This window comes from Schistocerca gregaria, chromosome 1, assembly GCF_023897955.1.
Source record: "Schistocerca gregaria isolate iqSchGreg1 chromosome 1, iqSchGreg1.2, whole genome shotgun sequence".
Classification (NCBI taxonomy): Eukaryota; Metazoa; Arthropoda; class Insecta; order Orthoptera; family Acrididae; genus Schistocerca; species Schistocerca gregaria.
Genome location: NC_064920.1, coordinates 15,240,911 through 15,253,010, shown reverse-complemented (window position 1 = coordinate 15,253,010; position 12,100 = coordinate 15,240,911). Strand labels below are relative to the sequence as shown.

General features: G+C 47.2%; 1 protein-coding gene across 8 annotated transcripts in view; it reads left to right on the top strand.

The window, feature by feature from the left end:
- LOC126327189 (NAD(+) hydrolase sarm1) overlaps positions 1-12,100 on the top strand; it is a 1,227,458-nt gene that overhangs the window by 1,089,835 nt on the left and 125,523 nt on the right. For all 8 annotated transcript variants that reach the window (XM_049995878.1, XM_049995887.1, XM_049995870.1 and 5 more), the window contains one exon: positions 4,755-5,354. In XM_049995878.1, coding sequence (XP_049851835.1) covers positions 4,755-5,354 — 600 coding nt within the window. The remainder of the gene's footprint in view (positions 1-4,754; positions 5,355-12,100) is intronic.

Below are 12,100 nucleotides of genomic sequence, written 5' to 3'. Positions count from 1 at the left end.
GCTATTGCGCAGTGACGGTATTTACTGTTTTTTGTCACTGGTGTATTTTACAGACGACCAGACTCTCTTTGGTTTTTCTACCATAGTTAGAGACAATGTTTCATTGGGGAAACTATCGAAAGCATCTCGCATTGACGTCCGCACTAAATTTCGAGCTCCCGTAAAACTTAGCCAGTCTTCTGAATGTGGCATGCTTTTTTCGTTGCTTCTGCAACAGTGTTCTGAGTTCTGAAGTGTTTTGTACACCATGGTGGATCAGTGCCGTCTCTTATTAACTTATGCAGTATGACTCTATCTATTGGTGTCGATACTGTACCTTGGAATCTGAGCCTACACTTACATAATTAGCTTGGAAGGAATAGAGACTCTCCCTTAGGAAGGCATCAAGCGAATTTTTATCTGCTTTTTTAAACAGATACATTTTGCGTTTATTTTAGTGGTTTTGGTTGACATGGTTTTGAGCCTCGCTACAATGACCTTGTGTTCACTAATACCTCTGTATGCGTCATGACGCTCTCTATTAGATCAGGATTATTTGTTGCTAAGAGGCAAGTGTGTTTTCGCAACCATTTACAATTCTTGTGGGCTCACGAACTAATTGTTCAAAGCAATCCTCAGAGAAAGCATGTAGTACAATTTTGGAAGACGTTTTCTGTCTACCACCAGTTTGAACATGTATTTTCGTCAACAAATGGAGTGTAGATTGAAGTCTTCACCAATTATAACTGTATGAGTGGGGTACTTATTTGTAATGAGATTCAAGTTTTCTTTGAACCGTTCAGCTATTACATCAGCTGAGTCGGGGGGGGGGGGGGGTCGGTAGAAGGAACAATTATTATTTTGGTACGGGTGTTGAGTATAACCTCTACCCATAGTAATTCGCAGTAATTATTTCAACTTCACTACAAGATAAACTACTACCAACAGACACTAACACACCACCACCTACTTTATTAAATTTATCCTTTCTGAACACGGTTTGCGCCTCTGTAAAAATTTCGGCAGAAATTATCTCCGCCGTTAGCCAGCTTTCTGTTCCTTTAACGATTTCAGCTTCATTGCTTTCTGTCAGCGCTAGAAGCTCAGGTACTTTTCCAACACAACTACGACAGTTCACAACTACAATACCGACTGTTGCTTGGTCGATTCTCGTCGTTAGTTTGCTCTGTACCCTTTGATACTAGAGTCCTTTTTTATCTTTCCCGAGACTGTCTAACGTAAAAAACCGCCCAGTCCATGTCCACGCCACACAGCCGCTGCTTCCCGTGTAGCCGCCTCCTCTGTGTAGTGGACACCAGACCTATTTAGTGGAACCCGAAACCCCACCACCCTATGGCGCAAGTCGAGGAATCTGCAGCCTACACGGTCGCAGAACCGTCTGAGCGTCTGATCAGACCCCCCCCCCCCCCCCCCCCCCACTCGGCTCTGTACCAAAGGTCCGCAATCGGTCCTGTCGACGATGCTGCACATCTACATCTACATCTACATCCATACTCCGCAAGCCACCTGACGGTGTGTGGTGGAGGGTACCTTGAGTACCTTTACCTCTCTGATTTTGTCTTCATGGTCTCTTCGCGAGATATACGTGGGAGAGAGCAATATACTGCTTGATTCTTCGGTGAAGGTATGTTCTCGAAACTTTAACAAAAGCCCGTACCGAGCTACTGAGCGTCTCTCCTGCAGAGTCTTCCACTGGAGTTTATCTATCATCTTCGTAACGCTTTCGCGATTACTAAATGACCCTGTAACGAAGCGCGCTGCTCTCCGTTGGATCTTCTCTATCTCTTCTATCAACCATATCTGGTACGGATCCAACACTGCTGAGCAGTATTCGACTAGTGGGCGAACAAGTGTACTGTAACCTACTTCCTTCGTTTTCAGACTGCATTTCCTTAGGATTCTTCCAATGAATCTCATTCTGGCATCTGCTTTACCGTCGATTAATTTTATATGGTCATTCCATTTTAAATCACTCCTAATGGCTACTCCCAGATAATTAATTGAATTAACTGCTTCCTGTTGCTGATCTGCTATATTGTAGCTAAATGATAAAGGATCTTTCTTTCTGTGTGTTCGCAGCACATTACACTTGTCTACATTGAGATTCAGTTGCCATTCCCTGCACCACGCGTCAATTCGCTGCAGATCCTCCTGCATTTCAGTACAATTTTCCATTGTTACAACCTCTCGATATACCACAGCATCATCTGCAAAAAGCCTCAGTGAACTTCCGATGTCATCCACAAGGTAATTTTTGTATATTGTGAATAGCAACGGTCGTACGGCACTCCCCTGCGGCACACCTGAAATCACTCTTACTTCGGAAAACTTCTCTCCATTGAGGATGACATGCTGCGTTATGTTATCTAGGAACTCTTCAATCGAATCACACAATTGGTCTGGCAGTCCATATGCTCTTACTTTGTTCATTAAACGACTGTGAGGAACTGTATCGAACGCCTTGTGGAAGTCAAGAAACACGGGATCTACCTGGGAACCCGTACCTATGGCCCTCAGAGTCTCGTGGACAATTAGCGAGAGCTGGGTTTCACACGATCGTCTTTTTCGAAACCCATACTGATTGCCACAGAGTAGATTTCCAATCTCCAGAAAAGTCATTATACTCTAACATAATACGTGTTCCAAAATTCTATAAATGATCGACGTTAGAGATATAGGTCTATATTTCTGCACATCTGTTCGACGACCCTTCTTGAAAACGGGAATGACCTGTGCGTTTTTCCAATTCTTTGGAACGCTTCGCTCTTCTAGAGACCTACGGTACACCGCTGCAAGAAGGGAGGCACGATCCTTCGCGTACTCTGTGTAAAATCGAACTGGTATCCCATAAGGACCAGCGGCCACATGGTGAGCTCTGCCTTCATCTCGCTAGCAGTACTAACAGTCTTCGACGACTCAGATATCCGCCGTAAACCAGGGAGAACCTCTTCCGATCCACAGCGACACACGACGTGAGCCACCACCTGCAGTTGGCTGCACCCTGCACCCTTCATGGCATCCGGAAGGACCCTTTCCACATCGTGGATGACTCCCTCCGGTATGGACACGGAGTGCACATTGTCTTTCTTCCCGTCCGTAACTGCCATATCCCTAAGGGGCTCCATCACACGTCTAACATTGGAGCTCCCAATGACATACTGTCCCACCCTCTGCGCTTGTCCGGACCTCTCAGGAAGACAGGCCACTGCCGCAATAGGCGAGGCCGCCCTTACTGGCTCCGAGGTACTTTCAGCAGTGAGCAGCACCTCAAACGTATTACGGAGACGTAAAGGTACAGCCTTGCGGCCAGCACCGACTTTAGCCTTTCGCCCATTGATTCGCGGCCCTGCCACTGTTCGCCAGTCACCGTGAGGCAAGAGTCGGCCGAGGGCGAAGTGGCGTCAGAGATCGCAGGCGATGCTACAGGTTCCAGAGGCGGCAAAGCGCTCGCCTCGGGTGTCCCATTGTCACCGCGGCGGAGGCAACAGCGTGGAGACTGTCGACCACGGCCAACACAGCTTCCAGCTGTCTACGGACGGTGGCCAATTCCCCCTCAATCCGTACAGGACAGGCGCAGTCCCTATCCATCCCTAACATTTTTCTTCCTCTCTTTATCTCACAAGCGTTCAAGACAAACAGATGACTGACGACTACGCGAATTTACACTACACAGGTACGAAAACGCGATGCTACAACTCTCAAGTACTATAATACGCCCGAAATTTGTGAAGTAAACTATGCAAAAACCCAAAAACACGCAAAGAAATTAAGAATTGACCTTTGAAACAAATCATTTAGCTAAGAGTAGCTAAGAGTACTTGCTGCTGGCTGCTGCTTATCCAACGACGGCAGGGAGCTCACTGCAAAACTGTGTTGACACCCTCACACTGTAGTTACGCGAGGATTCTCATTCGCCCACACGTGCACGTTATGAGCATTTACGGTACCCTCACGAGTAAAGAGGCTCTTATCCATAAACGGTATCCGACGACCGAACAGTGGACCATCAGAATGCCGCTCGAGAAATCGATGAGAGAAATTCTGACTTGTATGGTAGCGTATGAAACGAGTGGCACTGCTGTCTCCGAAGCAGGCGCCGTACAGTCGATCGAGGAGCTGCTACCGTGGCACGTATTCGGCGAGTGCTCGTGGTCACATTTTCACGTAACACTCCATCCAGTTGAGGCCAACCTAAACATGTCAGACCACGAATATAGTGTTCCCTTAAACGGCTGTCCATAGCTCTGAAAAGTCTGACGGTTTGGTAGTCTGCTTTTTGGGAGCAATTCCGTCTACCTTCATCCTGCTGCTCGAGCACTGCCTTCTGCTGCCACGTGAAGAAGGTGCAGACCAGCGCATTCACCGTCTACGTACCCCACCGTATTGTATACTACGACTGCAGTCTGTGAACTGCGACAGTACGAATGTAGGTAATACACGTAGTGGCGCTACACAGAGACAGCGCCATAGTGTACAGAGGTCCAAAACGAAGTTAAGTAAACAGAGGCATTTCGTCCCATAAGCAAGCGATCAATGTAGAGGGGTATACAAAGGAACATCACTCTATATGCAGGAGAAAACGACACGCCAGAAGTCTGTACCGGTCCGCCATATAATGCCTACCACGAGCGACATTAAGCGTCGGAACTAGGAAAGAAAGCAATTTACTCTCATTTTGATGTATACTTTACACCCACGAAGTGCGACGATTCCTGAAGTGGCTGACCAGAGACCGTCGTAACCCTGTGCTACAGATCGTGGCCAACGCGACGAGCGCCAGCAGCAGCAGCTCGTCGCGCGTCGCCAAGACGTGCTCGACGTCCACGTCGTCGTCGTCGACGTCGTCGTCGTCGTCACGCGTCCACCACGTGACGTCGTCGAGCACGAGCAGCAGCAGCAGCTCGAGCAGCGAGATGAAGGCGTCGTCCATGAAGTCGGACCTGTCCGAGCTCAAGTCGAGCATCTCGGAGATGAAGAACATCTCGAGCAGCGCGGCCAACTTCAGCTGCCGGCAGCTGCATACGTGCGGCTCGCTCGAGGAGCTGGACGAGCCGCCGGGCCCGGCCGACGAGCCGCTCGTCACGTTCCCGCCCGAGCCCGACTCGCCGTCGCCGCCGTCGCCGCCGCCACCGCCGCCGCCGGCCGCCGCCGTCACCGCCGTCGCCGCCGACTCGCTGCAGCTGGAGCAGAAGCGCGTGCTGTCGGCGTCGGCGTCGAGCACGCGCGCCCTGGTGGACGGCGCGGCGGCCACGGCCGAGCTGAGCTTCCAGCAGCAGCAGCAGGCGGCGGCCGCGCTGCGCGCACGACTCGACGCCGACGGCCTCTCCGCCGACAGGTCGCTCGCGCTCAAGCAGGTGGGCCGCCGCGCCGTCTGACACCTCTTCCTTTCGCTTTTATTTATAAATCTATTTCAGTCTTCATCCTGGAAATATACCAGACGGTACTTAGAGATTAAAAACGATTTTTCTTTATAACAATGGCGTGCAATCTATTTACGATACTTTTGCCTCTTCTTCACATGTTCTCAAGTCTGCTGTTTTTTCTTCGTTGTCAGCGTAAGTCCGAGACGGAAAAAAACTGGTTGCACTTACGCTTTTCTCACTTTTTCTGGTTTTATGAACCCGATTTTTCTACGCTGCTTTTGTGGATGTGCAACCGAGTTCCCCTCGGACTTGGACCTCCGCTAACAACTAATGAAAAAGCTTATAATGTGAAAATTCCGTGACTAACTTGTACGTGATTTTTATGATAAAAAACTCTGTTTCTAATCTATAAATAGCAAAATGAAAAGACGTATTACGTGTACCTTACTTGCAGGATCATACTGAATATGCTTTATAGACAATGGCGAAACGCGTCTGTTCATATATATATATATATATTTAAACTGAAAAAAGCTTAGGAGCAAAAATTCAATATTGTTTGATTCGTCGCAGCTGCTGCGGAAGATGGACGTGCAAAAAACATATTACGTTAGTCGTTAAATGCATCGAGCTTTCGGCGATGACAATTGGTCGCCCACTTTGCAGTTCATCGTCAACATTAGTACGGGAACTTGTTCTGTTTATTTTCGCCCTTCAGAGTTCACCAGTACAGCAGTCTACAAGTTACTTCTTGGACTCCAAGTTTCGAGTATACTTCTCGTACTTAAATACACTAGTTTATTCTTACTACGGTTGTCGTTAATTCTCGGTTCAGTATCTTAAGATGTGGGAGCAGCCCTACAGTTGGAACGTAAATGAACGTCAAGCAATAGACAGAATAATTACTCCACAATGAGATTTTCACTCTGCAGCGGAGTGTGCGCTGATACGAAACTTCCTGGCAGATTAAAGATTGGAAGGTAGGAAGGCAGAAGTAAAGCTGTGAGTACCGCGCGTGAGTCGTGCTTCGGTAGCTCAGATGGTAGAGCACTTGCCCGCGAAAGGCAAAGGTCCCGAGTTCGAGTCTCGGTCGGGCACACAGTTTTAATCTGCCAGGAAGTTTCATACCAGCGCACACTCCGCTGCAGAGTGAAAATCTCATTCTGGAAACATCCCCCAAGCTGTGGCTAAGCCTTAACCGCGAGACCACCGCGGCAGGCCCATCTTTTCTTTATTTGTGTGTCAGGAATGTTCCCTGAAAGTTTGGCCGTACCTTTTTGCAACAACCTGTATGTACGGTTACAGTGTTGGTGGTGTAACAACGTAAAATACATAGGAGTAATGTACCGCAGAGAGATACTCTATGTGCACGGGTGTGCAAAACTTAAGGACAAAAGTAAGCCGGCCGCTGGTGGCCGAGCGGTTCTGGCGCTACAGTCTGGAACCGCGTGACCGCTACGGTCGCAGGTTCGAATCCTGCCTCGGGCATGGATGTGTGTGTTGTCCTTAGGTTAGTTAGGTTTAAGTAGTTCTAAGTTCTAGGGGACTTATGACCTCAGCAGTTGAGTCCCATAGTGCTCAGAGCCATTTGAACCATTGACAAAAGTAATTTTCACACAATGTGTCACAGACAACGAAAACAGCTGTATGGAACTTGGACCACACATAGAAATAACTGCCACGGTATAGTACAGAAGGCGAACTGAAGGAAATACGCGGTAAGACGGAGGGAAATGATACCTTTACTCTAGGACAATAATTACACTGAAGTCTTCGCGATTATGACAGTCCTGTAGACATATCAAAAGGCGGGACTTGGTTCTTACTAGGGTGTGTGATCACCACGGATAGAAGTGCGTACTCTGCAACGTGCTCGAGTAGCGGGCACGAGGCCGGTAAGCAGTTGTCGTCGTGTGGCGTTCCGTTCCTGCAGCAACGCGGTTCACAGCTCTGGAGGGTCGCCGGTGCACGTGTGTCTCCCGCACGGGCTCCATGTGCGTCAGGTCGGGCTACGGACAGGCCAGTGGCTTCCCCTAACATCCTCTCATTCCGAGAGCTCCACCGGCCTCGCCGTTCGATGCGGTCGAGCGTTGCCACCCGTCAGAGCCGAATGCAGCCGCGATAAGAGGCGCGTGGTGACGCAGGGCGATGTCGTAACAACGCACACCGCTGTGAGTGCGGCTTTGCAAGATTTGCAAGTGAGTGCGCCGTCTCCCCACACCGTAACACCGGGACCGTCAAGACTATCCCGTTGGACAATGCTGCTGCGCGTGTTCGGTTCGCACGTCCGACAGGACTGGGCACAGTGAACCCCTGGCGCCCGGGAACAGCACGCCGCCCCACTCTTCGTCGGTGCAGTCCCAGTGCTGCTGCCACCGTCGCGAATCCCTCACCGTGGTGTACTCAGGGGTGAACGTCGCTGCTGGGCGACCTGCACGCCCGGCTGCCGACCTCGTGGACGGCCGCGGCACGGCCGCACGCCGCAGAGTACGTGTCGAGCCGCCCGTGGTGGTCGCCCGCTCCACGAACAACCACGTTCCGCCTCTTGTTACGTCTGGGCGGCCTTCACGAATCGAGCTGACATCACCTACTGTCTTTCAGTTAAGGCATAATTTCTGTGCTTCTAATTGCATGTTTTATTCGGTTTATCTTCTGCACTATACCGTGGCAGTTCTTTCTATTTACGGTTCAAGTTTCGTACAGCCGCATTAATTTTCCGTGACACATTATGCGACAGATATTTTGTTCCGTAAGTGCACTGCGCAGACCGCCGAGGCGTAGCACGAGGTAGTTCTCGCGGAAGCAAATGTTTGGCTCACGTGTGGCTCGGAAGCAACGACACCGCTGCCGTGGTCAGTCTGGTTCTGTTGTCACGGCACCTGCGGGAGCCGTGCCCAGTCTCCTCTAGATTCCTCGCGTCAAACTCGTTATAGAAATATTGTGAACAGGCTACCGTGCGAAATAACCACAACAAATAATTTGTGGGGACAGCAGATGCCAGACTGCGTTTCGTTACAAGTTTCTTCACATTTGCCATCTTATTGGCAGAAGTTTCGGCCAGCACATTACTTTAAACAGTAAGGTTTTAGAAAACATACTAAGGAATTTGTACTATCATTTGAGTGAAATAAATTTTGTTGTTCATTACAAGAAGCCTAAAGCAATGCAATTTACCCACTATACATGTCCATTGCAAAACACTCGTTCGACTTGTTATTGAGCATTGATCGTATGTACAGGACCTTTACCTGGTAAAAGTAATAGGAGATTCAAAGAAGAGCCGCATTTAGTGAATGCGATAACGTTGTACATCCCTAAAGGTTTATTGTTAAAATTAGAAAAGCTCGCGTTGTAAGATAATTGGGAGAAGCCATTGCGGAGGGAAACCCAGGAGAGGGGAGTTGCCCGAGCTGGCCTGCCGAGCAGTAAGCAGCGCCCGCCTACCGTAACGCGGGATAACCGCCGTCTCCCGCAGCAGCCGCTACTGCCAGCGGACCCCAAATGAGCGGCTCTGCTGGACACGCCGGGTCACCGGGCCACTCTGCCCAGTCGCCCTGGCTCGCTTCTTCTTGTTCTTGTTGGGCTTCCTCACACCGGACAACGAGTGAGGACTGCGATGCTTCAGCAAAACGGTCGGTCGTAACTGTACTGCGAGTGGTTAGACGTGGCTACATTTCCACTCACTGCAGGCTACACTTATATCTATGTTTTGCAAGTGGTAGGTAACACTAAGCTGCATCTTAAAACTTTGGAACAATCTTTTATGATTATAATGTGATGGTTACAGTGTTCTAATTCTGATTTGCAACCCGATTTCGGTTTTCCTGTATCACTTCAGGTTTCTGTACCTCAAATTAGTTTTTTTCTAAGATGGATTTTTTAATTACGTTAGCAATAAATGATTCAATATGTAACGTTGTATAGAATTACTACACAGTGTGTTAGAGTAAACTTGCGGTTCCCAACATTTCCGAGATCATCATCCTCCAGTGAAATCAGATGTTATCTAATACACCATCCACTCCCCAGCTATCGTCAGCATAAGCGCCAAATTCAGCTTCAGAATGAAAAATATTTTTCTTTGAACTTTCATTTTTAAAATGACACAAGACAAACTACACTTGGTTTTGCTAAGCCGCGTGCTAATGAGGCAATAATACCGCTTATTTGTAGCAACGTTTTTGTAGAATTCTCAGTGCGACCAGCCGCTCCTTGTCAGGAGAGGAAGCCCACCGCCGACTCTTGTCGTAGGCCGTGCTTCATCTCCACCGTTCCCACCTCCGCTGACACTTCATCCACCCACATCCAGCGTGAACTCAATCACATTACAATGCATGCACTGCACATAGGAGTACTATTTGTTAACTCACTTGACTGCGGGCGCTTACTCCTGAACTGGCGAAAATTGAAATACTTGCCTACCACCACTGATACTAAGAATGATGGTAGTAATATTAAGGGTGTGTGGGCCCTACAGCAGCGTTGCGCATGCAACCAGTGTTGTGTCAGGCATTAGTGGTAGTATTTTTTAAAAAAATGTAATCATTAGTAATTCATATAATCTCTTTATATTCTTATTAAATAGTACATAACAGTAACGGTCTCATAAAAATAATTCTGTTTCGTCAGCGAAATGCAGTCGAACCTGGCTTTTTCAATTTTGTTTTTTTTTTACTCGTCAGAAAATTACATTTTACTCCTCAGGGGATAAATAGTCCCGATTTTGGAACAAATGGAGTAGAAAATGGTATATGTTCACTTAAAAATGCTAATTATTATTTTTGTTGATGTAGCACCAGCAACCATGTTATTTCATGGCGAGTGACAGCTGCAGTACATGTATTTTCTTGGTGATTAGTTTCAAACGCACTGGTTCATTTTCAAGACTGAACCACTGATGCTGCACATGACCTGCCAGATTTTAATGGCAACCATCTAAAATTGGTAGTACGAGCATCACACAGTGACCGTGGATAAACATCACAACATGCATATGCTCACAAGTCTTTAGTTTGATTTTGATTTGTATTGTAGGCGTAGGTATATTGTGACATTTATCCATCTTCACAGTGTGATACTTGTATTCCAATTTTATGTGGTTGCGATTAAAATTTGGCGTCTTCAATGCAGCCTCGGTAGGTCAAGCTTGAGCATGAACCAGTCGGTTGGAAACTAGTTGCCAAAAATATACGTACTGCAATTGTGACACCAAGTTCTTTTTAATGTGGGGCGAAAGATGTATGGAGCCAAACAAATTTCCGTGATGTAAAAGTACACCTTTCAGGCTATGTAGTGACGAGTCTATAATGAAGGCACACTGATACAGATCTCAGATGGCGTTAAAGAAATTCAATAAATCCTCAATACCACAACAAAAGACAATATGGTTTTCTTTTTTAAACAATTTTGTTAATAACTTTTATCTGTTCCTGTATCAAGAGAATAATACTCCGTTTTGCTTTCGGTCTTGATCCGAGATATTCAGTGGCATCTGTTCTCAGATTCAGCTTACGAGTAAAATTATTTAGTTCGTTTTGGCTAAATAATTCTAATGCAGAATCTTTTTCGAGCCTATAATCACCACCGTCAAAGAATTCATTTCCTGAGCTGCTCTCCTGCTCCAACTCTCCAAGAATAACAGGGGAACTGCAGTAGGAAAACATTCACTATACGTAAATGGTCGTAATTTAGGGTATTTTATAGCTTTTTCAATACTAACCGTGCAAAAATAACAATCGTTTAGACGACTGTGCTGCTCCCTCCAAATCACGGGAATTGCAAAATGCATTGCTTTCGTCATTTCATTTTTGCACAATTTCAGTCCGTATACTCATGTACAGCTTACCTTGTCTCGATCAACAAATTTTATACCAAAGCATGTCATGTGTGACATATGTGGTGCTTACCGTAGACATCTGAAGGAGGGGGTGTTCTGTAGGTTATGGTTTCATTGCGGGGGGGGGGGGGATGTAGCGGCGAGGTAATGGGGGTAAATAATGGGGCTCTTCCATGGCGATGTAGGTTATGTAGAAAGGACAGAAAAATCGCGAAACAGGAGGCGAAGATTTGTGCCCTTAAGGCTGAATTAGAAAACGTGAATTTGGAGTTATGCAGGCTAAGGAGGAAAAAGAGATGGGGTGCTGGGAAAATGTAAAAAGCAAAGAGCGGAAAAGGGAAACCCTTGAAAAAACTTTAGAAATTCCGTTACCAAATAGGTTTGACATGCTATCTGAAGTAGTGGAGGAAGGGCATCAACCAGATGCAGCTGAAAGTAGGTTGAAGCAGAATATTATCGTAAAGAAAAAATACAGATCGGGACAAAATCAGCACAGGAAAAGAATTCTGCTTCTAGGCAGCAGTCATGGGAGGAGTGTAGGCCAGCCGCTTCAGGAGAAATTACGTGAAGTGTACCAGGTCACAAGTTTTGTGAAACCAAGTGCTAGCCTTGGGCAGGTAACAGAAAACGTAGGTCAGCTATGTGGGAACTCTAAGAAGGAAGATCAGCTAATTATTGCTAGGGGAGCAAAAACAGCCTGGCTATGAATCTAAGATATGGTATTAGGAGTGACCTGGAAAAAATAGGAGCAGAAACTGGGCACACAAATGTGGGTTTTGTGGAGGTCTTTCAACGCCATGATCGGCCATGGGTAAACACTGCTGCAAGACATATTAACAGTGAGCTGAACAGGATGCTTCAGAACCCGGCAAAATCTCACATGAATGTTGTTCCAGTTGAT